The sequence below is a fragment of the Chelonoidis abingdonii genome, chromosome 2 (assembly GCF_003597395.2).
Source record: "Chelonoidis abingdonii isolate Lonesome George chromosome 2, CheloAbing_2.0, whole genome shotgun sequence".
Taxonomy (NCBI): domain Eukaryota; kingdom Metazoa; phylum Chordata; order Testudines; family Testudinidae; genus Chelonoidis; species Chelonoidis abingdonii.
Genome location: NC_133770.1, coordinates 161898504 through 161924892, shown reverse-complemented (window position 1 = coordinate 161924892; position 26389 = coordinate 161898504). Strand labels below are relative to the sequence as shown.

The 26389-nt window shown below is 54.2% G+C and overlaps 1 protein-coding gene across 8 annotated transcripts in view; it reads left to right on the top strand.

The window, feature by feature from the left end:
- The window catches only part of DMTN (dematin actin binding protein), a 36445-nt gene extending 10287 nt beyond the window's left edge, over nt 1-26158 (top strand). The window contains exons 2-17 of one of the 8 annotated variants that reach the window (XM_075062763.1): nt 11747-11810; nt 12608-12664; nt 14613-14687; nt 15178-15333; nt 15569-15613; nt 16624-16732; nt 17149-17205; nt 17324-17476; nt 17854-17963; nt 18224-18329; nt 18720-18784; nt 19526-19583; nt 19757-19761; nt 21406-21465; nt 21748-21828; nt 23255-26158. In XM_075062763.1, the coding sequence (XP_074918864.1) occupies nt 12647-12664; nt 14613-14687; nt 15178-15333; nt 15569-15613; nt 16624-16732; nt 17149-17205; nt 17324-17476; nt 17854-17963; nt 18224-18329; nt 18720-18784; nt 19526-19583; nt 19757-19761; nt 21406-21465; nt 21748-21828; nt 23255-23368 (1212 nt within the window). In that variant the 5' untranslated portion in view covers nt 11747-11810; nt 12608-12646 and the 3' untranslated portion in view covers nt 23369-26158. Of the gene's footprint in view, nt 1-4596; nt 4763-9233; nt 9888-11028; nt 11217-11746; nt 11811-12607; nt 12665-14612; nt 14688-15177; nt 15334-15568; nt 15614-16623; nt 16733-17148; nt 17206-17323; nt 17477-17853; nt 17964-18223; nt 18330-18719; nt 18785-19525; nt 19584-19756; nt 19762-20778; nt 21466-21747; nt 21829-23254 lie in introns of those variants that run through there. The other 7 variants (XR_012655287.1, XR_012655289.1, XR_012655288.1 and 4 more) reach the window with 7 other exon arrangements.
- The last annotated feature ends 231 nt before the right edge of the window (nt 26159-26389 follow it).

Here is a 26389-nt window from a genome sequence, read left to right as displayed (position 1 = left end):
TCAGTTGAAGACAAAGTGGGGAAAATTCCTGTGCCCTGTCTCTGCTACAGCTTCCTCTGCAGCACCCGCAGCCATCCAGGTGACTTAGGGCTCCCATTTTGTCAGGGAAGATGTGAACAGCACATGTGCAAACTCCCTCCAGGAGAGAAACACACCAGGAGAGAGGAAAGAAGCCCCTAGCCTGAGAACGGAGTGGGGACTAGCTACTGCAGAGAGAAGGCAAAAACTTGAGTTCCTTCACTCCCACTAGTGTCCACTTTCTGTTCTTTTCCTCTGGGGGACCACATCCAGAGCCAGTTAAGAGCATAAGAACAGCCATACCGGGTCAGACCAAAGGTCCATCTAGCCCAGTATCTGTCTGCCGACAGTGACCAATGCCAGGTGCCCCAGAAGGGAGAACACCTAACTTGCAATGATCAAGTTGATCTCTTCTCCTGCCATCCATCTCCACCCTCTGACAAACAGAGGCAAGGGGACACCATTCCTTACCCTCCTGGCTAATAGCCATTTATGGACTTAGCCTCCTATGAAATTTATCCATTTCCCTTTTAAACATTGTTATAGTCCCAGCCTTCCACAACCTCCTCAGGTAAAGAGTTCCACAAGTTGACTGTGCGCTGTGTGAAGAAGAACTTCCTTTTATTTGTTTTAAACCTGCTACCTATTAATTTCATTTGGTGACCCCTAGTTCTTGTATTATGGGAATAAGTAAATAACTTTTCCTTATCCACTTTCTCCACATCACTCATGATTTTATATACCTCTATCATATCCCCCCTTAGTCTCCTCCATATGGGCAGAGAAATCCAGCCCAGGTTCTTCTCTTGACAGGAGGAAACAGGATGCTTTGTGATTAAGGAACTAGACTGACTTCAGGAGACCTGGGTTCAGGTCCTGGTTCTGTTACAGACTCCCTGTGTGATCTGGGGGCAAGTCATTTAGTTGATCTGTGCATCAGTTTCCCATCTGTAAAATGGGGATAGTGGCACTGTCCTACTTCATAGGCAGGTTGTGAGGATAAACCTTTCAGTGTTTGTGGGGTCCCAGGTACTGGGAGGGAAGGGACTTGGATGAGGGGCATGCAGCTGCCTTGGTAGATACTTGAGTTAGGATGAACCTATATGGGGTGGAGATGACACATTGTGTGGAGCACTCCCATGTATTCATTGAATGGCCAGGTACTTGTTTGAGAGAGCGGGGCAGATGGGGACAGGGTGGGAGTGTGGCCTATTGGGCAAAGGAGAGGCTTGGATTTCAATGTGTGTCAGGAATCCTGGGTTCTGATCATGCTGTAAATTGTATGGGCTCCGGTCCTACTGTCTTCAGGAGTTGCATGCACATGGCTGATGGGATAATTGGACCCCTGGGTGTTCTGCCATTGGCTTACTCTGTGCCTCAGTTTCCCACCTTTACCTCCTCCTGCAGGAACACGAGGCTTAATTCGCTGACATGGGCAGGGCTTTGAGCTCCTTGGGTGGAAGGTGCTATAGAAGCCAGTTTGCAGACGGTGGCTCACAGTGGATATTATCAGATTTCCCTCCCACTCTCCAGGATATTGGCTCTAGATCCCCCTGGGGCATAGTGGAGGAGGCAGGGAGGCTGGGCTGTGGACAGAGCTCCTGTTGAAGGATGATGACTGGAGAGTGGGTCAGCCCTGATGCTGAGATAGCAGAATCTTTATTCGAAAGCCCCTATCTCTTCTTTGTCCTAGGGAGAGAGCAGGATGGAGAAGGAAGCAATTGCCCTTGGGGTCGACAGGGCTGGCCCCCAGCATCCCTGTGCAGCAGGTTGGGGCACTGGGATAGGGTGAGGGTTGTTGGGGAGGGGGATTATTGGTGTTTTAGTGGGAGGAGGTGGCTATGAGTGAGGATTCAGGGGATGCAGAACTGCAGGTCCTGAGCCACTGTCCAGGATGTTCCCCATGGCTGCGTGGAGCACCGGATCCCTGCCCATCTTTCTCTCTGCTGTCCTAATGGTAGCGCAAAGAGGTGTCCAGCAGGGCTGGGTGTGTTTCCCCAGCCCCCTTCTCTATGCGGCCACGTGTGTTCTTGGCTCACGGGCCCAACTCCCCGTCTGTTTCAGGAACTTGTGACCTAGCATATCCCTCGCTTATTTATGGCTGTGAGTCTTTTCCATAGCAACCCTCACATGACACCTCAGAGCGAGGGAGGGGGAAATGCCAGGGGAGAGAAACAATGAGAGATGGAGAGAAAGAAATAGAGGAAGAGTCGTGATGAGGAAGGGCGAGGGAGAAAGGGAAGATGAAATGCTGGGAGGGAGGAGAAGCGAGTGAGAAGGTGAGAGTGGGAGAAGGAAGGAAGAGGAGTGCATGAGCCACGTGTGATACCCCTCCCCCATTTCTCTCAGGCAGTAGCTTCTGGAGGAGCAGGAGGGGCTGCTCCTGCCCTGGCCCCTTGCCCACGGGCTGCTGCAAACTAACATGCATGGCTGCTGTGAAAAGTCAAACCCCGGATTTCCTGGAGTGGGGGGAGCCGGCCTCCTAAATCACCCATGTCAGCCCTGCTTTGTGCACTGAGAACCTCCTGTTCCCAACTCCCGCCCCCCCCCGCAACATTGTGCTCTGAAAGGTTACTGTGCTGGCAGTGCTCAACGCTGCTCTGTTCTCTAATCCTCTTTTGTGTCTGTCCCACAGGCTGGGGAGAGCCTGGGACATCCTACTTGCCAGCCCCTGCCTGGGCACCACCCTGCTGTGCTAGAGGAGCTGGAAATCTGGTGCACTTTCCCCTCCCCAAAACCTTTCTAGGGGTCAGTAGGTTAAAGTGGCCAAATGCAATGATCTAGCTCTTTATTATCTTTTGCATTCTGGGTTGACTGCATGAGTGAGAAGAGCTTATTGGAGGTAAACTAAAGTTCAGGGATTTTTATTATTTGATTATTATTACTATTATTAATGATGATTGGTTATTATTATTATTATTTGTATCCAGGATCCCAATTGTGCTAGGTGCTGCACAAACACAGAGGAAAAAGATGGTCCCTGCCCCAAAGAGCCCACAATCTGAGTAAAAGCAGGCTAGCAGAGTTTTGCATTTATGTCTGAGCATGATCAAGCCGGGAGCTCTCGTATCTTGTGGCAGTGAGTTCCATAGTCTGGATCCAGAACCTGTCAAGGTTCTGTTTCCCGCACATGAGTCTCCTCCACGGGTTGATAGTATCACAGCTCCACTGGACTGGGGCTGCTGTGGAAGGATGTTCCAGTGGTTTGGTCACTAGTCTAGGACTTGGGCGGGATATAGGTTTAATTCCCTGCTCTGCCGCAGATTTCCTGCATGACCTTGGACAAATTGTTTAGTTTTTCTGTGCCTCAGTTCCCCCCCTGTATAATGGGGATATTAGTACTACCCTGCCTCCCAGGGTTGTATGAAGGTAAACACCTTTCAGAGTGAGGAGTGCTTGGAGATCTGCTGAAAAAAGCTGAGTGTTACTCTTTGTGGAAGGCTGTGGTCATGGGGGAAGAGGCATCTCTCAGGTAGCCAGTGGCATGCTTTGAATGTCAGGGGAGAGCTCTTGGGTTGAGCTCTATGTTTGTTAGGCAGCTGGTGCAGCTCCTGGCGCTCCTGGGCCATGTGGCTAAGCAGACAGGATGCTGTAGTTTTCACAGGGCATGTGGTTTCATACTTACATAGAATAAAGCCTGGAGGTCACCAGTCGTCTCTGTCTCAGAGGACAGGGCATAAGCCTCTGGTCAGCTGCAAAGGGTAATGGGGCACCAACAGCACTGAGGAGCCCAAAGGGGTCCCAAGGCTGTAGATTGGCTGAATCTGAGAGTTGAAGGCTCAGTAATGGGGGTTGCTTGAGGAGAAGGCATGTTCTTCCAGGTGTTTCCCCCTTCCCACCAGCATCACCTCCATCTTGCCTGGGCTCAGCTTTAGCCACGTGCTCTGGGTCCCGCCCAATGCTGATCTCAGCCCACTGCTGGGAGAGCGGGCGACGGGGTTGTGTACCTTGGAGGTAAGCAGCCACAGGGCTGGGTAATGCTGGCACTGCAGCCCGCACTGGCTCACCAGCTTCCCGGATGGCTTCACGCAGGCATGGGCTCTGGAGAGAACTGGGCATTGCTTTAGCTTTTGATTCACACTCCCACCTCCCGTGGATTTGGCTGGCACTTGGTCAAACTCATCAGCACCATAACTCGGGGCTGAGCATGGGCCAGCCACCCCCAATGTTCACAACTCCGTGCTGCTCCACCCAGCTTTGCTTGGCTTTCAGCTGTTCCTTTTCGGCAGCCAGTCTCAGTGCCCAGTCCCTATGGTGCTGGGGGAAGGATGGAATCAGTTTGCTCCCTGGTGCAGAGAGATCTGGATCCCAGCCCCTGGTGGCTCACAGCTGGCCGGTATGAGAATCCCAAACATGGGTAGGATCCAGCCTTATCTCTGATGGCATCCACAAGCAGCCACCACGTGTGTACTCAGACTGCCTGCCAAGGAGAGCCTGAGTGACTGGGATCACTGGCCCAGGGAGATTGGTGGTTGCTATGGAGAGAAAGGCTGCTGATTTGGGCGTTGGCGCTGCTGTCTGCTCCAGATAAGCATGTTCTGGTGAAGTGCCCTGAAAGGGTGGGGTCTAGGCCACGGGAGCTGAAGGCAGTAGGTGAAAGGGACAGATTCTTAGGACAGCTACAGCTCTGCCTGCCTCCTCCTCTGGGCCTCTCGTTTCTGCCTGCCTGCCTCCTTCTCTTCATCTACAGTGTGTCAGACTCTCCTGTCTGTCTAATCATCACCATGCACATCCTTCTCTCCAGGTATCCCTTTGGCTCATTCTCTCTTTTCGTTTGTCTCTAACCTAGCTGCGTGTCCCTGCCTTGGTCCATCTGCCTGTCTGTATGTCTGTAGTCCAGTTCTTCCTCTCTCCATCTGTCTGGCCGTATATACATATCTATTCAGGGCATGGGCACAGTGAATTGGCGGATGACTCAGGGTGCACGCAGAGCCCAGGTCCGCCTTGTATTGATCTGTTGCTGGCAGGCTAGCAAGTGGGTGGTTTGAAAGGTGTGCGGCCCAGACGCTGTTATTGCACAAGGGAGAGTCTGAAATGTTCCTAAGCAGTTGCCATGTCTCCGAAGGAGCCCACCTTTCCCTTGATGGGAAGCAGCTGTTGACTGCTTCCAGCCAGGACCTAGTTAAGGGTCGCAGGGGACCCAGGGAGGGAGTGAGCCACTGAGTAAGGGCATGGGGAATGGGTCTGATGGGAGCACGCAGGCACATGGGAGGCAGTCGGAGATGCAGAGCAATGTTTTCGGTGATTATTTTTTGGATAATGTGATTATCATCTAAAAATACTCACGGGCCTGCCTGTCGGTGAGGGCCAAGCAGCTGCTTTTGACAGTTTTGTCAAAATGTTCCAACTCAGCCAGATGTGACTTCCGTGACTCAGCATAGATCGTTGCCTGGCCGAGCTGTGAATGGGGGTGAGGTGATTCCAGCCTGCATGCAGCCTCCTCCGATGCACCCGAGCATTGCTCACTGCTCCCAGTATGCTGATGTTCCCCTGGACTCCATATAACTGCCCAAGACTTGCTCCTCCTTCCATGGCCTCCCTTCCTCACCCTGATTTCCTTCCTGCTATGCTCCCTGGCACATAAGAATACCTGTCATCACACACTGGGATAGTGGCTCATCCCCAATTTTTGTGCCAGACATGGACCACCTGGGACCTGTTATCCCAAAGGCAGTGCCCTGCACTCACTTGGAACATCCATGGAGGAGCAGAGCATTCTGCACCTCACATGGAATTAGATATGGTGTTACATTGAAGTGTGTGATGTATCATTGACTTGCACGGATCACCCCAGTGTGTGAGTGGGACATGGCTTAATGTGGATCATCTCCAGTTGATATGTGGCTTTCCAGGGATTCTCCCCAGTGGATACCTGGGATGTGGCTTCACGTAGATCCTTACCATTGAATACACAGGATGTGGCTTTATGTGGATTGTCCCAAGTGGATACATGGGACATGGTCTCATGTGGATTGTTCCGAGTGGCTACATGGGACGTGGCTTCACATGGTTTGTTCTTATTGAATACATGGGATGTGGCTTTACGTGGATCATCCCCAGTAGATATGCAGGACATGGTTTCCTGTGGGTCATCCCCAGTAAAAACATGACACATGGCTTCACATGGATTATCCTTAGTGAATATGTGGGACTTGGCTTCAAGTGGATTGTTCTTGTTGAACGCATGGGGAGTTGTTTCGTATGGATTTTCCCCAGTGGGTACATGGGAGGTGGCTTCACTTGGAGATCGTTCCCACTGAATACATGGGACGTGGCTTCACGTGGATCTTCCCAGGTGAATGTGGCTTTATGTGAATCTGCTTCATACGCTACGTAGGACCTAGCTGATAGTTAGGTTGGGTACGGTTTAGCTAAACAGGGTGTGAAATGTGCTCCCATCCTGTGGATTTCCAAATATACTACTTGCTGCCAAGCATCAGGAGAACTCAGGCTCATCCATGCGGGTGGTACAACGGACTGGGAAATTGATGAGACCAGGGGCAGCTCTAGGTATCTTGCCGCCCTAAACACTGCAGGCAGGCTGCCTTTGGCAGCTTGCCTGCGGGAGGTCCCCGGTCCTGGGGATTAGGCGGCACACCTGCAGGAGGTCTGCCGAAGCCGTGGGACCAGCGGACTCTCCAGAGGGATGCCGCCAAAGGCAACCTGCCTGCTGCCCTCGCAGCAACTGGCAGAGCGCCCCCCCCGTGGCTTGCCACCCCAGGTACATGCTTGACGTGCTGGTGCCTGGAGCCACCCCTGCATGAGACTTGCACTCAAGAAGGCTATGACCAGGACATTTGTGGTTCCTGAGATTCCAGTGCACAGTGTGTCCCCTTGCAACTGGCTGTCAGCTTCCACCTGAGCCCTAATCCCCTTTACAACGGGCAGCCTGAGATTTCCAAGGGCTCTTCTTATCTGCTAACAGCAAATCCCAGTGTCAGGAGGAGCAGGGCCTCTGCTGAAGCCATTCCCAGAGAGTCAGGGACTCCACCCCTGGCTTTGCGTGCAGCGGTGCCTGTGGAAAGTCTGAGCTCATGTATCCTGTGCTAGTCAGCTACTCAGCCGGCCTGGTCCCTACAATACATCGTTATCTAGTGTCCCTCATGTTCCCTGCTGTGCAGGGCTGCCCACAGAGAGAAAGAGGCTTTCACAGGCAGACGAAATAGTCCTTTGCCCTTACTGGCGCCATCCATTGAGGATTTCGATGCACTTTACAGGCACTCATGAATTAAGGCTCACAGCCCCATCCCTGGGAAACATCCATCCCTATTTTATAGATGGAGAATCCCAGACACAGAGAGGGTCTGGGTGCAGCCCCTGGGAAGGGGAGAAGAAGTGGGGCTGGATTTCTGTGCCCACTTGGAATGGGCTCTGGGTGTGGCTGCCTGGCCAGAGGAGAGCCAGAACTGCATTTCTACCTCTGCTGGCCTGGATTCTGCCAACACAGCACCAAACCAAAGAGTTATTTGGAGTGTGTTTCTAGCCCAGAGGCGGAGAGATTCCCAATGAGATTGATGAGCCCGGATGGTGACTATGTCTCCTGGAAGAGAGATCAGGGTGACATATCATACTAGCTTGATTTCCTGAGCCTGGAGGAGGCTCAGCCTTTGGGGCTACCTTAGTCCCTCCCTTCTTCCATTTCTAGAAGTAATGGTTTAGTGTTTTAAGCCTCAGGTTTGAAACCCCAGGGCTCCTCAGAATTAAAGGCTAAATGCCCAGCAGAGCCACTTCAGCTTTTCAGAATTCCATGGTAAAAAAACCGATGAGCCCCATGAACTTGTTGCACGTGAGCCTCTCCTGGAACAATGAGCTCCTGTGCAGGTTTTCAAGATTCTCATTATACAGGGGTATAAAGCACCTTGGTCCCAGATAGCGTTGCTGTGCAGTGAGCTGCATGTCACCCCTCCGGCCCACCCCACCGCCACCCCAGAGGTGGCCGCGTCTCAGAGTCCCATCAGGGTGAAAGCTGCTATAGAAACAGAAGAGATGGACTCAGCGCAAGACAGTGTAGACGCTCCCCATTCGGAGTATGAGGATTGTTTGCTCTCTCCCCACTCCTGCCCTAAAGGAGAATTTCAGAGAAAAGCAAGAAACCTGTAAAAGAGAGGAATACAATCCCTCCCCCCATCCCATCCTGCCCCAGCCTCTTCTGTGCTAGGTTCTTTTCCTTCCCAGAACTGCACGGCTGCTTGTTAGTGCTCTGGGACTGTATGCTAAGTGCAGCCAGACTGCTGCCCTTGCTCTCCACTGGGGCCTTCTCAACCCAGCGTGCTGGCTGGGACAAAAGGCTTAATTAACTCTGCTCTGATTGTCAGCGCCAGGTCAACAATCGCCTGCGATAACAGGCCTCGGAGCTGGGCCCCGATGCAGGACCACCTGCCCAAGACAGGGCGGGGGGGAGACAAACTCCTGCTGAGGAAAAGCCAGACGGAGCGGAGCCTGTTCGACTCCTCTGGGCTGAGGGAGGCCGAGGCCTCTGAACAACAAACCCATTGTCCCCCCGGCTGGAGGACAGGACTTAGCTACCGCATCAGCGGCTGGGGATGGCAGGTGAACAGGCCTCCTGGGCAGCATGCTTCAGGTGGCATTGCTGGGGGAGTCCCGTCCAGACTGTCAGACAAATGCCAGCCTGTCCCAAGCCATGGCTGGGAGGAGGACCAGCCCCTGAGGGGTCTTGGCATGTCTGGGTCTGCTCCGCGCCTGTTATAAACTCCCAGCATGAAGGAAAGGCAAAGGTCCTCTGACCTGTTGTCAGGTAGATTGAGGCAAGGCCTGTGCTTGTGCTGATTGGCTCAGAGCATGGAAAGTGCTTCATTCTCACAAGCTCTCAGCATCGGGCCCTGCACTTTTTTGGATAATTTGGGCCCAGGCGTCCAGAGCTCCGTGTAACCAGAATGAACCCTCACAAGCCCCTGCACTAGGTCTGTGGTATCATGGAGAAATGGAGGCATGGACGGAAAGAGACCACTGATTTTGAGTGCCTCAGGGTTTCACCAAACAGCTTCCGGGGCTACTGCCGAAAAGTTTGACCTGCTCTGAGTCACCCCACAAGCCTGTGTCAAAGGCCCTTGGGGAATCCTGGTCCCTTTGCTTATGCCACAGGACTGTTTTCATGTGTCCTCTGACAGCTGTAGAATTGTGCTTGGTTTGGATGCTGGTTCCCAAAGTTTGGAGAAGGACAGTACTGGATAAAGGATCCTCATTTTGGTCCCTAGCAGGTCCCACTGATCCATCCGTCCTGGAGCCTCAGCAGCTGGTGGCTGCTCTGAAGGCCAAAGCAGATGGAACCCAGGAAAGATGGAGCATATCGAGTCTCTCCCTTAGACGTGGCACATGCCCCCTCTCCCCGGCTTTGAGCACTGACAGACTGGCAGCCTCTTGCAGCCTGGGGGACAAGGACTGGGGGAGATGGAGGTGTGTGTAATAACTGGGCAAATCACTCCCCACCACAGCCTGCAACACAGGGAGACTAGAGACTGCTCCGGAGTTGGATTACTCTGTTCCCCGCTTGCCTGGCCTGGTGAGACCAGGCGCGACTGCAAGGATGCGTTTTCCAAGCAGTGGGTTGTGGGGGATATTGATCAGAGATGTCTCCAGCTGGCAAGTGCATCTGGAGGGCGAGGCTTGGGTTTCAGCTCTCAGGACAAAGAGCAACTCGGGGAGTGGGGGGCTGCAGAGGTCTGGTACTTGGAGACGCCACTTGTGGAGCTGATAAGGTTCTGGCTGGGAGTGGGCTTGCCACATAGCTCTGTCATGCACTGCCTCCCCATGTGAGTGGTGCCCACATGGTGGAGAGGATGCACCGGCACTCAGAGATGGATCAAAATCAGAGCCAGTAGTCTGACCCACTCCCAAACTCCATGGCTCAGGTAAAATGGGATCTACGTCGGAACTGCACCCCTGGTTGTGCAAGATCCAAACCTGATTGATAAGGCTTTGCACCCTCCCGAACAGCCCTGGTTTTGCCTGTCTCTGCCTGGCTATTAACCTGGGGGTATTGAGAGGTTGGCAGTAGCCTCTGATGGGGATGATGCTGTAAGGGGAGCAGAATCCAGAGGCTGGGGGTATCAGAGCCCCACCAAGCGGGGACTGGAGACATCAGTAGGCACCAGGGTGGCACAGTAGAGCCTAACACCTGCCTCACCCCATCTCTCTCACCCAGGTGCTTGGTGTGATGGGAGCTTGTCCAGAGAGAGAAGGGACTGACTCACAGAGAGCAGAGAGGATTTCCCAAAGGAGGGGCAGCAGGAAGAGACCCCTTTTGCAGGAGTGGGGTCAGCAATCCGGCCCTGCATGTACCCCCTGCAGCAGTGATTAATTTGTAATGAAAGAGGTGCCAGGGCTCAAGCAATTTTTTTACTTTCATAACTGATGTAGCAGGCCCAGAGGTGCTGGGGCGATGATGAACTGCCAGGCCCAGAGGTGCCGGGGCTCCGCCCTGGCAAGCTCTAGCACAAATTAAGCACTGCCCCAAAGGGCCCCGCCCCCCAGAAGAGCAGGCTGCACCATAGTTGCGGAATGGGCTGATCTGCTCCCCAGCTGTCTGTCCGCTGCCCCAGGGACTTCCTGGAAAGCCCTTGTTGACCAGGCTTTATAGTCGGAGGTGGGGAGAGCTGGGCAGGGCCGGGTAGGCAGATCGAGCACGTCTGTGTCATTGCTGAGAGCTTGGGAGGTGTCCAAATGCACTCTCTGTCACTTACTATTGTCCTGAGAACAATGGCTCAAAACAAGTGCAATGATCCCACCGCTCAGTGCATGGAAAGACTCAGCAGTGGCTGGGAGCCCAACTGGCTGAGATCACTGCAGGCTCACCGGCGCTGCCAGGTCCTCCCTGGCCACGCCCTGAAGCAGTAGAGCCATCACTCGGTGTCCTGGGCTCTGAGCAGGCTGTGTGTGCTCCAAGCCATGCCATCTCCCCAGTCCCTTGGCCCTGGGCAGGCTGCGCATGTTAGCTCAAAACCGGGGCTAACTAACAAAAGTAACTGTAAATGGGAACTCATTATTGAGCAGGTCTGTTTCCAGTGGGGTCCTGCAGGGATTGATCTGTTCTTGGCCCTGCACTATTTAACATCATTATCCATGGCCTGGAAGAAAACATAAAATCATCCCTGATAAAGTTTACATATGACACAAAGATTGGGAGAGTGGTAAATAATGAAGAGGATGGGTCACTGATACGGGACAATCTATATTGCTTGGTAAGCTGGGCGCAAGCAAACAATACGTGTTTCAAAAATGGAACTTTATACATCTGGGAACAGTGTGCTGCTCCGCCATGCCATGTGGGAGACTCGGACGAAATTCCTGCAGGAAGGGGTTCCCACCCTGGGCCATGCAGGACGCTGGCTAGCTCCCCAGTTCAGGTCTCTTGCTCCCTGGGTGGGGAGCGCTGCACTGCTTTAGGGAAGGGGAAGCTTATCCCTGCTTAATAGCGCTTGCTCTGGCCATTTAAGAAGCTACACTAGCTCCCAAGGGCACCCCATACAGGGAGGGTGCTGGTCATCTGGTGGGGGAAGCAGGGGTCTGAGGGTGGCAGAGGTTTCAGTTTCCCCTCATCTGACATGTGGTTCATGTCCATCTCCCTGGGTGTCTGCGTCCAAACTGCTCTGGCTGCAGAGACCGGACTGTGGGAGAGGCAGCGTGTGGGTGGGTGTGAAGAGGGGATCAGCACGCCGTGTCTGGTGTGTGGAAGGATCTCACCTCTCCTCATCTCTATCCCTCATTGCAGAGGGAGAATCTGACCCACAGCCCAGCCTAGGAGCCCAAAGGGATGTGGAAACACAGAATCACTGGTACGTAAACCCCTCATCAGCATCTCCCTACCTGCCGGGAGAGATGGGCCAAACCCAGAGTTGTGTATCCAGCTCTCCCAAGCCCTCAGACGCAGGAGACAGTGGGGTCTAGATCAGAACCGCCCTGGTTCTGGCTCCACAAGCCTCATCCCCCCACCCCATTCCCCTTCCCAGCTTTTCCCCTCTCCACTGGGCAGCCCCCTGCTGAGCCTGCTGATGAATATTTCAGAGCCCTGCCATGTGCACCTCACTTTGCATTAGCATCAGACTTCAGGCGGCCAGCTCGGCCCAGTAATGGGACAAGATGAGAAGCCCAGGCGAGCAGGGGTGGGGGGCTGCAGATCCAAGGAGCTGAGAACTGGACATTGCTCAGTGGCTGCATACAGAGGCCCCCTCCCCCTCCCTGATGGGTTTGATCTGAACCTCTCAGAGCCTTGATTCCTCCCCATGTACGCGCAGTCCAGGCTCTCCCTCCTTTATTCCTCCATCCCCAACTCACTATGGCAGTGTGCCGGATGGACCAGCCCTCGGGGATCATTGCAGACTCCTGTCTCCACTTGAGACGGGAGCAAAGGTCTAAGTGGCAGCTTCACTCAAACAGATCTGCCAGGCAACGCCCTGGCATCAGCTTTGTGCCATGACCGGGCAGAGGGGTGGCAGGCTGGGTGGCCCCCACAAGCTGCTGCCAGGACCCAGGGGGGCTGGCAGCTCACCCTTTGGAATCCTAGCAGCAGGATGCCTTTGCCCAGGCTGATTGCTGCTAACGAATCTTCCTTCTTCACCCCCTCATCCCACAGGACTCTGTGCATGACCCGGCCCTTCCCACAGGCGACGGAATGGAAAGGTTACAGAAGGTAAATGAACTGGTTAAACTCTTTAGGCCTCCGCTTTGCAACCACCCCAGACACCCTGGTCAAGGCATGGTGGGGGAAGTGGGGTGCGGCGTGGAATATATTGGAATGCAGGAGGCTTTCACCTCCAGGGGGCCACTTCAAGCCCACCCCATCTCTGTTTGTGGGCTTTGTGCCACTAACTGGTGGGTCTCAGTTTGCTCACTAGCAGACAGGTGTCCACAGCACAGAGTCACTGGCACCAACAGGCCCCGTGGTTGGCAATCTCTGCAGAGAGATCAAGGGCCCCACCTGCTGCTCCAGGGAATGCCCAGATGCATTGACAAAGGGCAAAGGAGCCAGCATTATACCTGCTCTGAGGGGGTGCAGTGGCAGAAGAGAACGTGGGAGCATCCCCTGCCCGCTGCCATGCCAGGTGACGGGCAGGTGTCAGTTTCTGAGCAGGACAAGCGGTGAGCTGGCAAAGGCTGTGCTGGGCCCTTCTGCACTCAGCACTGCAAGGGCCACGCAATTGCATGCCGTTAATTGCAATCACTGGATGCTTCTGAGGAGCTGGGGCATGCAGTTGCTGTACCGGAAAGCAAAGGAGCAGGGTCTGTTCTTCACCCATCTCCATGCTCTGTCCTAGGGGCTCCGCCCCTTGCTAACTGGAGTTTGAACAGACAGCACCACCTAGTGCTTACTGCAGCTGCCATGGACACATCTGCTGAAGCTGCTGGCAGTGCCTACCTGGGTACAGCACTGCCCCCTGCCCCAACAACATGACACCCATTTGGGCTGCGGAAGTTGGAGACCTAGCTGTGCTGCATGGGGCAGGAGCTGCAGATTTCCCTCAACTTGTGTGGGAACTCCTGATCTGGACCTGTTGAGTTTTAATTTCTAGTTGAACGTGTTTTGTGTTTTGGGAGGAGCTGCAGTTCATAGCATTCTCCACATTAAAGATGAATTGTTCCCTGAGTCTTACACACCCCATGAGTCTTAGGAACACAGGGACTGCCAGATTGGATCAGACCTGTGCTCCATTTAGCCCAGTATCTGGCTCTGACAGTGACAAGCACCAGCTGCTTCAGAGGAAGGAGAAAGAAACCCCAGGGGACAATTATGGAATAACCTCCCTACAAGGGAAGATTCTCCCTGACCCTCAACAATTAGAGGTTGTTTTGTGCCCTGAAGCAGGAGGGTATTTGTATCCCCCTTATTTCCTCCTGTCTAATGTAGCCATGGGTGTTCTTGTGACTCATATACAGCCCCCAGCCTTTTTGAATGCTGTTGTACTCTTGGCCTTGATAGAATCTAGTGGCAGTGAGTTCCAAAGGTTTATAGCCCCCCCCCCATATCCTCAGTCAAACCTCAGAGCATGTGTAGGCAAGAGAACGCCAAGGAATTGGGATCTCAGAGGACTGATGTCCTTCTGGATTTCCTAGGTCTTGCTCTGAAGATCAAGGCCCTCCTCTCTGGGAGTCAGTTCCACTAATCTCCAGCCCTTCATACAGGTGCAGCGGTGGGAACACACACACACACACCACACAGGTACACAAGCACACTTGCACATGCACGCACACACACAGTTGCACGTGCATACATACATGCGTGCAGACATATACGCACACAAAATCCGGGTGCAGGTGCGCCCGCACACACACTATTCTCAGCATCATGGATTTCCCCCTCCAAAGCCATATCTAGCTAAATGGTGCTAAACTGACATATCCAAAAGGCACACCCATATAATATCCAGCTAGGCAGGGAGGGGCTGTTGGATTTGATGCTGTAATTCCCACCTGCAAGGGAGTGAGGTTCATCAGATGCCTGCTTCCCTTGGCATGACTGCCTTTCTGTGTGCCTCTCAGGGGGGGCTTAGCTGCGTTTTCTCTTGCCTTGCCCTGTTGGCTGCATTGATGAAGCCAGCGGCAGAGAAGGAAACTCACAGATGTCTCTACCTCCTTTCCAGCAATCTTTGACCTCCCCTGGGAGCGTCTGTTCCTCCCGAGGGTCCAGCGTCCCAGGATCGCCCTCCAGCATTGTGGTGAGTGCTGTTCATGCCACATCTCCCTTTTGGGGGGTCTCAAAAGCGCCCAAACTCCATGTGGACAGTGTAACATAGCGATCAGAGCAAGGTAATGGGAGTCAGGACTCCTGGGTCCTGTTCCTGGCTCTGGGAGGGGTGTATCGTTTAGTGTTTAGAGCAAGGGAACTTAGGACTCCTGAGTTCTCTTCCTCACTCTGGGGAGGAGTCTTGTCTAGTGCTTAAAGTAAGAGAATAGGAGTCAGGTGTCCTGGATTCTAATCCAGGCTCTGACCTGCTGTGTGACCTTGGGCAAGTCCCTTCCCCTTTTCTGTGCCTGTGTTTCTCCATCTCTAAAAATGAGGAGAACAATCCATTTCCAATTCCCAGATGGGCTGGGAGGCCTCAGCTCCACATGGGAAAGAGTCATGGGCCCTGCCCTGCACTGGGAGAAGCTCAGACACCTGCCTGAGGCTTTTCTGGTTGAGAAGGAGCTTTTCCTTCTTTGCAGGCCAGAATGGACAATGAGGTTCTGGGCTATAAGGACCTGGCAGCCATTCCCAAGGACAAGGCGATCTTGGACATCGAGCGCCCTGACTTAATGATCTATGAGCCCCATTTCAGCTACTCCCTCATGGAGCATGTGGAGTTGCCGAGGAGCCGAGAGGTGAGGGTGTCTTGGGTGGGGCATGCTCCTCTGTGTTTGTTCCCTCTCTGCCAACCCCCCATCAATGGCTGAGCCAATGTAAGCTCTGTGGGCGGCTCCCATCCAGCTAAGGGGAGATGCTTGCACCTTGCTGGGCTGCAGGACAGGGATGTACCAGAAATCTTTACTGCGTATCCCAGTGGTTGCAGGATGAGTCAAGTAAATGGCATCTGTCTCTCTGTGCTTCCTTCCACAGCGGTCCCTGTCCCCCAAATCCATCTCTCCTCCTCCTTCTCCAGAAGTGAGTACTGCCACACCTTGCCTCCTGCTTAGTTCTCCGCAGGCGTCTCTTGCTCACAGGCAACAGAAACCCACAGAGCCTGAGGTCCTACCAGCTTCCCCCACAATGTGCCCTGTATTTTAACAATTGTGCTCTCACTCCTATCATGAGCACTAGGGAGACTAAGGCTGTAGGGGGGTCTACACTGCATTGAAACCTGAGGCTAAGTGACCCGGGTTTCCAACCCCAGCCATGCTAACACATCCATACTGCACTGGGCAGACCTTCTGACTTGGGTCTGCTGCTTGAGCTGCGTCCACACTGCTCAATGACAGAGCTTGGACTGAGACTCGAGCTCGGATCCACCCCCCCAGTAGGGTCCCAGAAGTGCAGACAATTTGTGTGCGAATGAAGGGGGGCTTGGGCTCAAACCTGGGCTTAGTGGCTGGTGTAGACATACCCTGGGAGAGCCTCTGCAGGGGGAAGGTGTTACTGGGACAGATGCCAGGATTGGTGCCTGACGCTGCCTGGCTGACAGATCAATGGATGAGTCGATCCAAAGGCTACTTCCTCACTGGCTCATCAAATGGCTCCTCCACTGTCCACACGCCGTGGCTGTGTCTTGAGCATCCGTGCTACTGGCTGAGGTGAGATCAGCTAGCCCACGAGCTCATTGGAGTCAGAATCCAGGGGCTTAGGTTGCACTTGGACCCTGATCGAACAAGAGAGTTTTAGAGGCTGGATTAAACTAACCAGCCCTGTGAAAGGTGAGAGAGATGGACAGCTGGACTTCCAGTATGCTTTGGGGCCAACTTCGCCATGTCTCACCATTCCAAGCAGTGTCAGCCTTTCCTGAGAGATCCGGGAGAGTTTTCCTTCCCAAGGGGTGGGATTGAACTTTGAGATGCAGTCTGGGCTTGGCAGTTAGGTCTCTGTCTGAGCAGACAGCATGGGCCACTGTCAGAGACGGGCGCATGGGGCGCTGGTCTGTCCCGGGGTAGCAGCTGCTCTGACACTGGATCTGTTCATAGGTCATCCGGGACTGGATGGAAAACAAGTCCCTAGGAAGTGCCTCCCAGGCAGCTAGTCGCCGGACCATGAGCACAGCCCGGAGCGGAGTGCACCACTTCCACCGACCTGGTACGGCCCACATACTGTCTGGGGCTCTCCAGGGCTCCCTGCATGGGTGTGAGGGGAGCAGGACCCCAACTTCAGGGCCACACACCACACTGAAACCCTAACCAGAGACCTAAGACCAGACCCTGATCCCTGCACCCCCATCCTTCCTGCTGGAGCCAGCACCTGAACCCAACTGGGGGACTGGGACCCACTTGTCCTTCCTCCAGGACCCCACCAGGAGCAGGGTGAGCGCTGTTCCGTATACCCACAGAGCAGGGACAGCAGGAGGGCAAGCCTCCCCCACCAGTGGGCGCCCACCTCCTCTAGGAGTGAGACGGAAGTTCAGCTGTGCCAGTGGTGGTGGTGGGGCTGGCTCACTGGGTTGCCTGCTCCTTCTGTGGCATTTCTCACCCTCCTGTTCCCCTCCCCTCCTCCAGAGACCAACACCATGGAGTTTAACATATACAAGAAGCCGCCGATCTACAAGCAGAGAGGTGAGCGTGGCTGCTTCCCCACCCTGGCCTTTGGGTGCTGAGTTGGGACATTTGGGGGAGCTGGCGCTAGGAGATGGGGAAGCCAGACCTCAATTTTCTGTCCCTTTGTCTATTACAGAGCCCTTAACGGGAGCCCCACAGAGCAAGCACATGATAGAAGACCAGATCATTGAGTGCTCCAAGTTCCCAGCAGCCCAGGCCCCGGACCCCAACCAGCCAGCCAAGATCGAGACAGATTATTGGCCCTGCCCTCCCTCCCTGGCAGTCGTAGGTAGGTGATGGCAGGGTGTTTTACCTGCAGCTGGGCGACTCCTATCAGCCCCCACCACCACACACAAGCTGAGCGGAGTCAGTACTGAAATGGGAAGCCACCAAGGAAAGCTGAAGTGTTGCTTCTGAGTCAACATCGACACCCCATTATGGTGACTGAGGGGGCTCGGCAGATGGGACATACAGCCAGGGCCCTGACCGCTTGTGGTCATGAAAGATCCCCTGGCATGTTTTGCTAGCCCTGGTGCTGAGGTGATTCATTCTGCCTCCCTGAATTTCCCCAGTGGGGAAAGGATTCAGCCGCCCTCTATCTCTCTGCCCCCTTGATTCGGAGTCTTGCTCTTGCCCTATACCCTGACACCCTCTTTGGGTCCCCAGAGAAGGAGTGGAGGCAGCGGATGGCCTCCAAGAAAGGCATGGAAGAAGAGGAGGATCTCACAGAGGAAATGACTAACCTGCGTGAGCTACAGAAACAGGAGCTGAGTAAGGTAGGATGACCTTTGAGGTGCAGGGGCTCCAGGAGTGCTGAGTCCTGGACCAGGTTGGGACTGGAGGGCGCTCCAGCTTGGAGGATGCTGGGATTCGATAGGGGCTGCTCCCTGGAGGATGCCAGGGTTGGAGAGGGTTCTGTGCCCTGGTGGATACTGGGGCTGGGGGACAGGGACTGTGCTCTGGAGCATGCTGGCGCTGGAGGGGGTTGTGTCCCAGCACTGAGTCCTACCTGACCCTAAGTGCTCCTTCTCCTTAGGTCACCTCAAACCTCGGGAAGCTGATCCTGAAGGAGGAGATGGAGAAATCACTTCCCATCCGGAGGAAAACCCGCTCGCTCCCAGACCGAACGCCCTTCCACACCTGTGCGTGGGGCCAGGCAGTGACCCAGACATGCCCTCCTCTCCTTTTCCCCCTCTCTGATGCTGAGATTCTCCCCCCAGGCCTTTCCTGGCATCCACGGGAGCAGCGTCCATTTTAAGTCGATACCCTGACAAGTGACATTGTTTTGGTATCGTTCCAGGTGTTGGTTTTATTTATATATTGTTAGTGGCTGGGACTGGAGTAGCCGAGAACTCCCTCCAGGCAGCTGTCCTGTCCTGCTCCATGCAGCACCCCCTGCTGGGAGGGGCCGGGGCAAGAGCCATGGAGCACTCCCCCCCCCCCCCCCCAGACCATCCCCTGCACTGCTTTGTATGAGGATTGCTGCAGGAACAGTCAGCCCAGAGGTGACGCTGGCTCTTGCTCTTTTTCAGCTCTGCACCTGGGGAATTCCAGATCCTGCACCCTTCCTGCCTCTGGGAGAAGCACCCTCACCAGGGTAAGTGCAGTTCCCCACTTCACCCTCCCCTTGCCTGTTGTGTCCTTGGGAGTTTGGTGTTTTCCACATATTGTTCTTATCAGTTCAGATGGCGTTCAGGTCCAAATGGTGCCAAATTGAACCACTCCACTTGGGCTGGGATCCAGCTGATGGTGCCCGAGAATAGCCGTGGCTGCTGATAACGCACTGGGCTGGGCTGTGTACCCCTGGGGGTAATGTCCTGGGCTGGGACAGTCAGGAAGAGGGGTTACCCAGAACTGAGAGCCAAAGCAAATCAGCCAGTGAGAGCAGCTGGCTCACTGCCCTGCTGGTGAGGGGACCAGGGCCTTACGCCTTTGGGCCACTGGTTCAAGTCTGGCCTGTGTCAGCAATGATTGAGAGTTATTACCACTTTGTGTGGCTGTTCGGAGTGTGAAATGAGTTTGTTGGGTCTCAGTCCAGCCCCAGTGGGACAGATCTCCTTGGCACCAAAACCACTCAGACTCCACTTTTCTCCCTGGAGGTGTCCTCTAGGGCAAGGTGGAGGGCAATGCAGGGGGAATATTTCTGGGTTGCCCCCTGGGATGCAGCTACTCTGTGGGTACAGAGGGCCTCTTGTTCTTGGGGCTGTCAGTCTGGCCCTTCTCACCAGCTTTCAGCTGCTTCTTGTGTCAGTCTAGGAGGCAGTTTCTATCCAAGCTCCCTGCCCCACTGAGAGGCACTGCTCCCTGGTAGCTGATGCTATCTGATTTCCTTTTGCAGCTGCAGTCAGCAGAGTTCAGCCCAGCCAGCAGCGAGAAGGGGAGCCCAGGTAAGAGGAGCACATGGCACAAGGGACAGGCACAGGGGAGATGTGTGTCTGGTCTGGTCTGGTCTGGTCTGGTCACTCGACCCAGAGAGGCCATTCAGAGTCGTCAGCATCAAACCCTTGCTCAGCTTAGCTGGGCCTGTCGGCCTGATAGGGGCACTGTGATGGGGGCACTGTGGGGGCAGCTGGCGTGAATCAGTGCAGCACCCCTGCATCAATGGAGACAGACGGGTTTACACCACCTAAGGGATTCCAGCTCATCCGTGCCCCCCATCCCACTGCTGATGAGCTCTGTGCCCAGTGCCCTCTCTTCATCTCTTGCCCAGCCCCACAGGATGCTGACAATAGCTCCCCCCACTTATTATCCTTGGGAGGGACAGGTGGATTTGTTCTGGGTGGCCTCATGGCATCGGAGAGGGCTGGAGACAGAGTCCTGCCCCTCCAAGGCACCAGTTTAAATTAGGCCCGGGATGGTAGCGTGCATGAGCCAGTATCTGACAGCTGTCGGGAGGCCCTTAGTGAGTTGCCAGGTCTCGGTCCACTTCCCAGCTGCAGTGTCCACCTGGCAGCTCCAGCAGAGAGGCCAAGGACTGGCTGGCTGGTGGGAATGCCTTCCCCTCTCACCCCTAGACATCAGGGCACAACGCAGTAGCTGGGCAGGGTGTGGGGGAAGCCTGCCCAGCCGCTGCCATTCTGTGCCTGTTTGGGGGGCTTTGCTCCCCCACCTGTCCCACACTAGCTTCATGCAGGGTGCACTGCAGACCAGATGTGACCCCCGTGCTGCTGGGATGGCCCATTAACTCACGCCAATGGGGGTCAATGCTCAGCCATGGCAGCGAGGGCTTTGCAGCCAGGCCTTGAGTGGCCGTTGTCCATTATCTTTTGTTATTAGGAATTCCAAAGCTTTGCGCAGTCCACAAAGGGCGAAATTGATACCTCTCCGCTCCGTGTAGACAGAGAAAGCAGGCAAAATCCTCAGCTGGTGTAAGCTTCATTGCATCTGTGGGTCAGATTCCCAGCTGTTGTAAAACCCACTATACTTCCATTGACCTCCTGCCGATTTCCACCAGATGAGGATCCGGCCCCTTGTTCTAAATGAGTTGGGACATGCAGCCCCTGCATGCAGCTGGGGAGTCGGGGGAGGAGGGGGTACTAGAGGAATGGCTGGAGCTGGGGTTCTCTAACCCCTTTTCTTTGTGTTTTGCAGACCTGCAGGTAAGCGGTCGCCCTGCCGCTGGAGGGGAGACACTGGGAGCGGTGATGTATCTTAGGGGAGGCGGGGGAAGTGCCCCTCCCTTCCATTGCATGCTCAGCCTCTCCCAACCTCAAGTGGCTGTCACCAGCTGCCAGACAGATAGAGCTCAGTGGTGCAGGGCTGGTGCTGAGACTCAGACAGGACCAGTGGGAAGGACAGGGACTGGAGCAGGCAGCAGGGAAGGGAGTGGGGTGGCAGCACCAGAGAAGGAGAGAAGGGCAGGCTGAGGAGACAGAGAAACCCAAAGAGGCAGGATGGGGAGGGATTGTGGGAAAGGGTGTGGGAAAGAGAGTGGGAGAGAGATGTGGGAAAAGAGAGACAGAGATTTAGAATCTTGGGTGGGGGCAGAGAGACAGTAGAGACACAGGGGTTTAGGAGCTCCAGGTGGGGAAGAGAGAGACAGCAGAGATGTGAGGGTTTAGGAGATTGAGTGGGGGCAGAGTGCCACTCTCTCCAGTGCCTAGGCTGAAGCCCATCACCTGTTGTTTGTTCAGGTTCTTTGGGGGAGGTGGTGGGGATTCAGGTGTGGGAAGCCCTGTATGCCTGCCCAAGACTGACAGGCGGGTTTGCTGTCTGCAGAATGGCCAGCGGGGAAGGATGGACAGAGGGAACTCCCTGCCCAGCATGCTGGAGCAGAAGGTAAGAGCCGTAGCTGGGGGCTCTGCAGGCCCGGGGCCAGGATGCAGGGTGTCCCAGCCATAGGCTGGGATGCTCACATATTCGCCTTGTTACATGCTGCCGGTTGGCTGGCTGGGGGGTGTGGAGTAGCAGACATGCCCTATTGCAGGCTTTCTGTGGGTTGTGGAACATGCCTCATTGCAGGCTGAGATTGGGGTGTGGGGTGGGGATGGGATGCAATGGGGACAGGGACAGGCATTTTAATGAGCCCCATTGTTTAACTGTGTTGTCCCTGGCTCTCAGATTTACCCCTATGAGGTGCTGACGGTGACGAACAGGGGTCGTGTGAAACTGCCTCCAGGAGTGGACAGAACAAGGCTAGAGGTACGGACTGGGGATGGGGCATCTTGCTGGCCCCTGCAGTGTCTGGGCCCAGCGGAGGGAGAGGGGCCAAGGAAACGACTGCTGACAGATCCTAGGGCGGGGTGGGGGGCGGTTCAGGGTAAAACAGCTGGAGAAATACTTAGAAGGGGAGAGGGAAGAGAGAGTTAATGCTTTATGACCTCTGGACTTGGAGCACCACCTGCTGCCACACCATCCCCGAGCTGCCCTCCCCTACTGCCCCTCTCCTGTGCTCCCACAAACAGCCCTGGGTATTTCATTCTCTTGTACCAATGCTAAAAGTGGAAGTTAGTTTGATTAGAAAAGGAGGGAGCCAAGCTCTTGCCCCATGGCTACATGGGGTGGGACCGGCCACAGGGCCCCAGGCACAGCAGACTCCATGGTCCGCACCTAAAGTGGGCATATGCAGTGTGAGGTCAGGGACTCAGCCAGCAGGGAGTGGGCAGCATCTGCTGGAGCCCGGAGGGAAGCTCTGGCATTCAGGCCTGTTCTCCACACCACGTGGCAGTGGGTTAACTGAAGGCATGATGTTAAACCAAGGCGACTCTGGGCCTGTCAGTGCTGCAATCAGAGGCATGACTGCAGCAGGCATAGATCTCTCTGAGCTAGCTTTGATCTAGGTACCAACAGTAGTGAATCTGTGGCAGCACAGGCTGTACAAGCCCTCATGGGGCAAGCTGAACAGCTGTAACCAGTTTAAAGGTAATATAAGACAGTCTATACTGGGGGTTGCATTGGTTTAATTAAATCATTTTTAAACTGATTTATGTTAAACTGATGCAACTTCTGTGTGTAGACATGTCTAGTGTGAGGGTTTGTATTAGGACTGGATGGGAAACTGATTTTCCATCTTGGGGAAAATTCCACCATTTCAGAAAAAAAATTCTATACCAAAACACAACGAAAACAAAACATTAGAAATTTCTTGAGAAATGAAATTCCAGTTTTTTGTTTGTTTGTTTTGCGTTGATCAAAATGTTTTGTTTCAATAAAATGGTTTCATTCTGATTTTGATTTTTTAAAATATTGTATAAAATAAACAATATTTGAAATGAAAAATTGTTTCAAAATGGAAAATTGAATTCCCCCTCCCTGCAAAATGCAGTAGTACACGCACACGTGTGCTCACATGTGCACACTGATCTGGCACAGAGACATATACACACAAACTCTCCTCACACATGTGCATACACACTGATCTGGCATTTACACACAGGCACTGATCTGGTGCACGCGCCTACACACACACACAAAGACATTTTGTGTGTACACACATATACACACAGACACACTGATCTGGCACACACACGTGCACGCACACTGACACACACACACTCTGATCTGGCACATGCACACACACACAAACAGAGTGACTGGTGCATAACACCCACTGTTTCTATCTCTCCAGAGGCACCTGTCCCCAGAGGATTTCCTGCGTGTATTCGAGATGTCCCTGGAGGAGTTCAGCAAGCTGGCCCTGTGGAAGCGGAATGAGCTGAAGAAGAAAGCTTTCCTGTTCTGAGCCGAGTGCCCAGCCTGAGCCAACCCTAGCCGTGATCTCAGTTAGTGTCAGACACAATCTCGCATCACAGCTGCTTTAGGGCTACTGAGCCAGTTTTAACACCTGCCTCCCATCCCCGAAGCCCCTCAGGCACATTGATCCCTCATTCCCAGTTTTGCCTCTCACTGAGGGATATCAGAGAGCCTCACCCTGCCCAAACCTTTCCCCTCACAAACCCGAGGGGGCTGCTGGCAATGCTGGTGGGCTACTCAGTCTGGGTCAGACCTCTTTTAATGGAGCCAGGGGAGGGAGAGTTGAAAAAGTGGAAGAAGGAGCAAGCAAACCCTTGTCAGCCAAAGTCCCTAGGTTGGGTGATGTGTAGGGGCTTATCGGGGGCAGGGCATCAGTGTCCCTCTTTGCCTGTTGGGGTCGCAGCTGGTTCAGCCAGGATGGGAGCCATAGCTACTGGAGGGGGCTCTGGCAAGGGCCCTGGCTCAGCTTGGGGAATGGACAGGACAGGGACACACCATAATGCTCGGCTGCTGGATGCATGTTGATTTAGGTGTAAGGGAAGACAGGGCTGCTTCTACCTTGCTGCTGGGCCCTGACTGGCTCCCCCACTTCAGGACCCTGCACCCAGCCTTACTGCTTCTCTCGGGGCCAGCCTCCCTCCCTGTCAACACTGGGCAGGGCGCATGTATACATCTGAATAGCTGTAACCCTGACATGGGCCATGGGGGCTGCCGAGTGTTGCCATGGCTGTGTTTCTGAGTGTCCTTTCAGCAATGGGGTTGCCATTTGCCTAGAGTAGGCTCCAAAGAGCCATGATCTTCATTAGCAGCCACTCTCTATGAACCCACCCACAGTCGGGGCCCCGTCCTCATAATCAAACACCCTTCAATGGAGCTGGGAGGGGGCGCAAGAACCTCTCGTTGGAGAGAAACTGGAGAATCAGAACTAACCCTTCTGAGGTCATCTCTGTCTCGCTCTTGCTCGCTTCTGGCCTCTCCCTCCCCACTCCCACCATCCCTCCCCCTAAATTCAATCCCTAGGTGGACTTGACCGAGCACCTCCAAGTTCTCAACCCAATGGCCCAGGCTCTCAAGCCACAGAGTTCCCCACTAACGCTACAGCCCCCACTCCCCACTCCTTGAAGCTGCCTCTGGGGGAGAGTTGCTCTTAGCTCGATTGTTTTAGGCCTTAGTAGTTGATGATTTTGCTCCTGCCCCTTTGTGGAGCCTCAGTTGAAGCCCAGCAACTGCCCCGCCAAGCCCAAGACCTTTCCCCAGGTTTAACAGAGGAGTTTGCCTGAGCAGTGAGAGACTCAGGGCTTGAGGCTGGAGCCTAGAGGCAGCCCATCACATTCTCTCCAGCCTGGCATGCAATCTCTGGCAGCCATCCCACTCTGTCCCCCTCAGGCCTCCCAGCTAGGATTTCCCCCTCCCTGTGTACCTCGTGGGGTGCAATAACCCTCTGCTGTGAAAACCACACCATCAGTACACTGCCACAAACTGCAGGCTGTCCCTTGGTGTCTGACTCTGGCTTCCCAGCCGCAGTGTGTAACCAACCAGGGCTCAGACAAACCAGCTCTCTCTATGCCCAAGGATGGAATTTCATCAGGTAGTGACAATATTTTAGAGCCGGTGCGGGTGAGGGGATGCCTGTGTCAATGCTAGGTGAAGGAGCAGAGAGGATGCCAAGGCAGGGGGCTCTGTGCAGCTGCCTCAGTAGCTAGGAAGTGACCAGCAGAGACTGATGTGGTGCCGATCCCTTGTGGACACCGGCCTCATCACCAGGCCCTGGAGTTTGGAAATAATCACCCAAGATTGCTCTGCGTCCTGCACACAACCCTGCCCAAGTCCCATCCTCCACACACTTCAGAGCCGCCTGCTAGGAGCAGAGTGTCCTGGAAAGGGCAGGAAACATACCAGTATCCTAGGGGGTTGTTCCACGCCATGCTTCTTGTTTGCCAGAGGGCGAGCTCAGCTTCCAGCCCAGCTGCACTCCCTCCCCACCTCAGAGCCACCTCTGAGATCTCTCAACCAAGCAAAGAGTAAACAGCCGGGAGAATCTCCCTTCCAGACAGGGCATTGATCAAAGGGGATCCAATGAGCCTATGTTTGGATCAGCTGGCCTGTCTCGGGCAGACTCTTACCCAGCAGGGCAGGAGTGTTCTAGAGGGGTGAGCCATGCTTTTCTCTGAAACATCAGGTGTTGGCAGGATATTGGCCTGACAGCCCGCCCCTATACATGGATGTCTGTGGGAGCTCCCTATGTGGGGCACATGCAGGACAGTCTAGTGGTCTGATCACCCATCCCATCTGGGCTACAGCACTTCATATGCCTCCAGGAACAAACCCAAGGAGCTAACAATTTCCTTTGCTTTGGGGGTCTTTTTAAAACTCAGAATAACCAGCGGTCGAATAGGGGAAGTGGCCCATTAGCCAAATGATTTCCTGGTCTGCTGCTCCTTTCAGTCCCCCTCCTGGGTCCTTTTTCTACTGTGCCCCGTGTCTGCTTTGCAGCGCTGGCCTGAGACCCACCCCCCTGCGCTTTCCCTTTCCAGCCACTGCCCCACCACTACACTCTGTCGGGATGTAAAGAATGTAATTTATTGGGAAATCCCTGGTCCATACTTGCCTTTCACTGCTACTTATATGACATATCTATAAATATATATATATAAATATGGATTTTTTTCTGACTTGAATACAGTGATTCCCCTTTCTCTGTTTATTTTTTGCTGGTGTCGGAGATTCCACGTGAGAGTGATTTTTTGCTTATAATTAAAGGTGAAATGGCTTTATTCAACACCTGCCTCTGCTGATTTTTATTCCTGTTCGCTTTAGAGTGGTGTTAAATAGCATTTTGCATCTTCCAGACAAGGACTGCAAAGCAGTTCACAGGCCTTAAGAAATGCAGCCTCATCCCCCAGGAGGGGATATTTGTAATTCAATGTTACGCGTTGGGAAAGCGAGGTCCTAAGAGGAGGGACTTGCCCAAGATAATGCAGTGTGTCAGAGTCAGGAATTGCACCCAGGA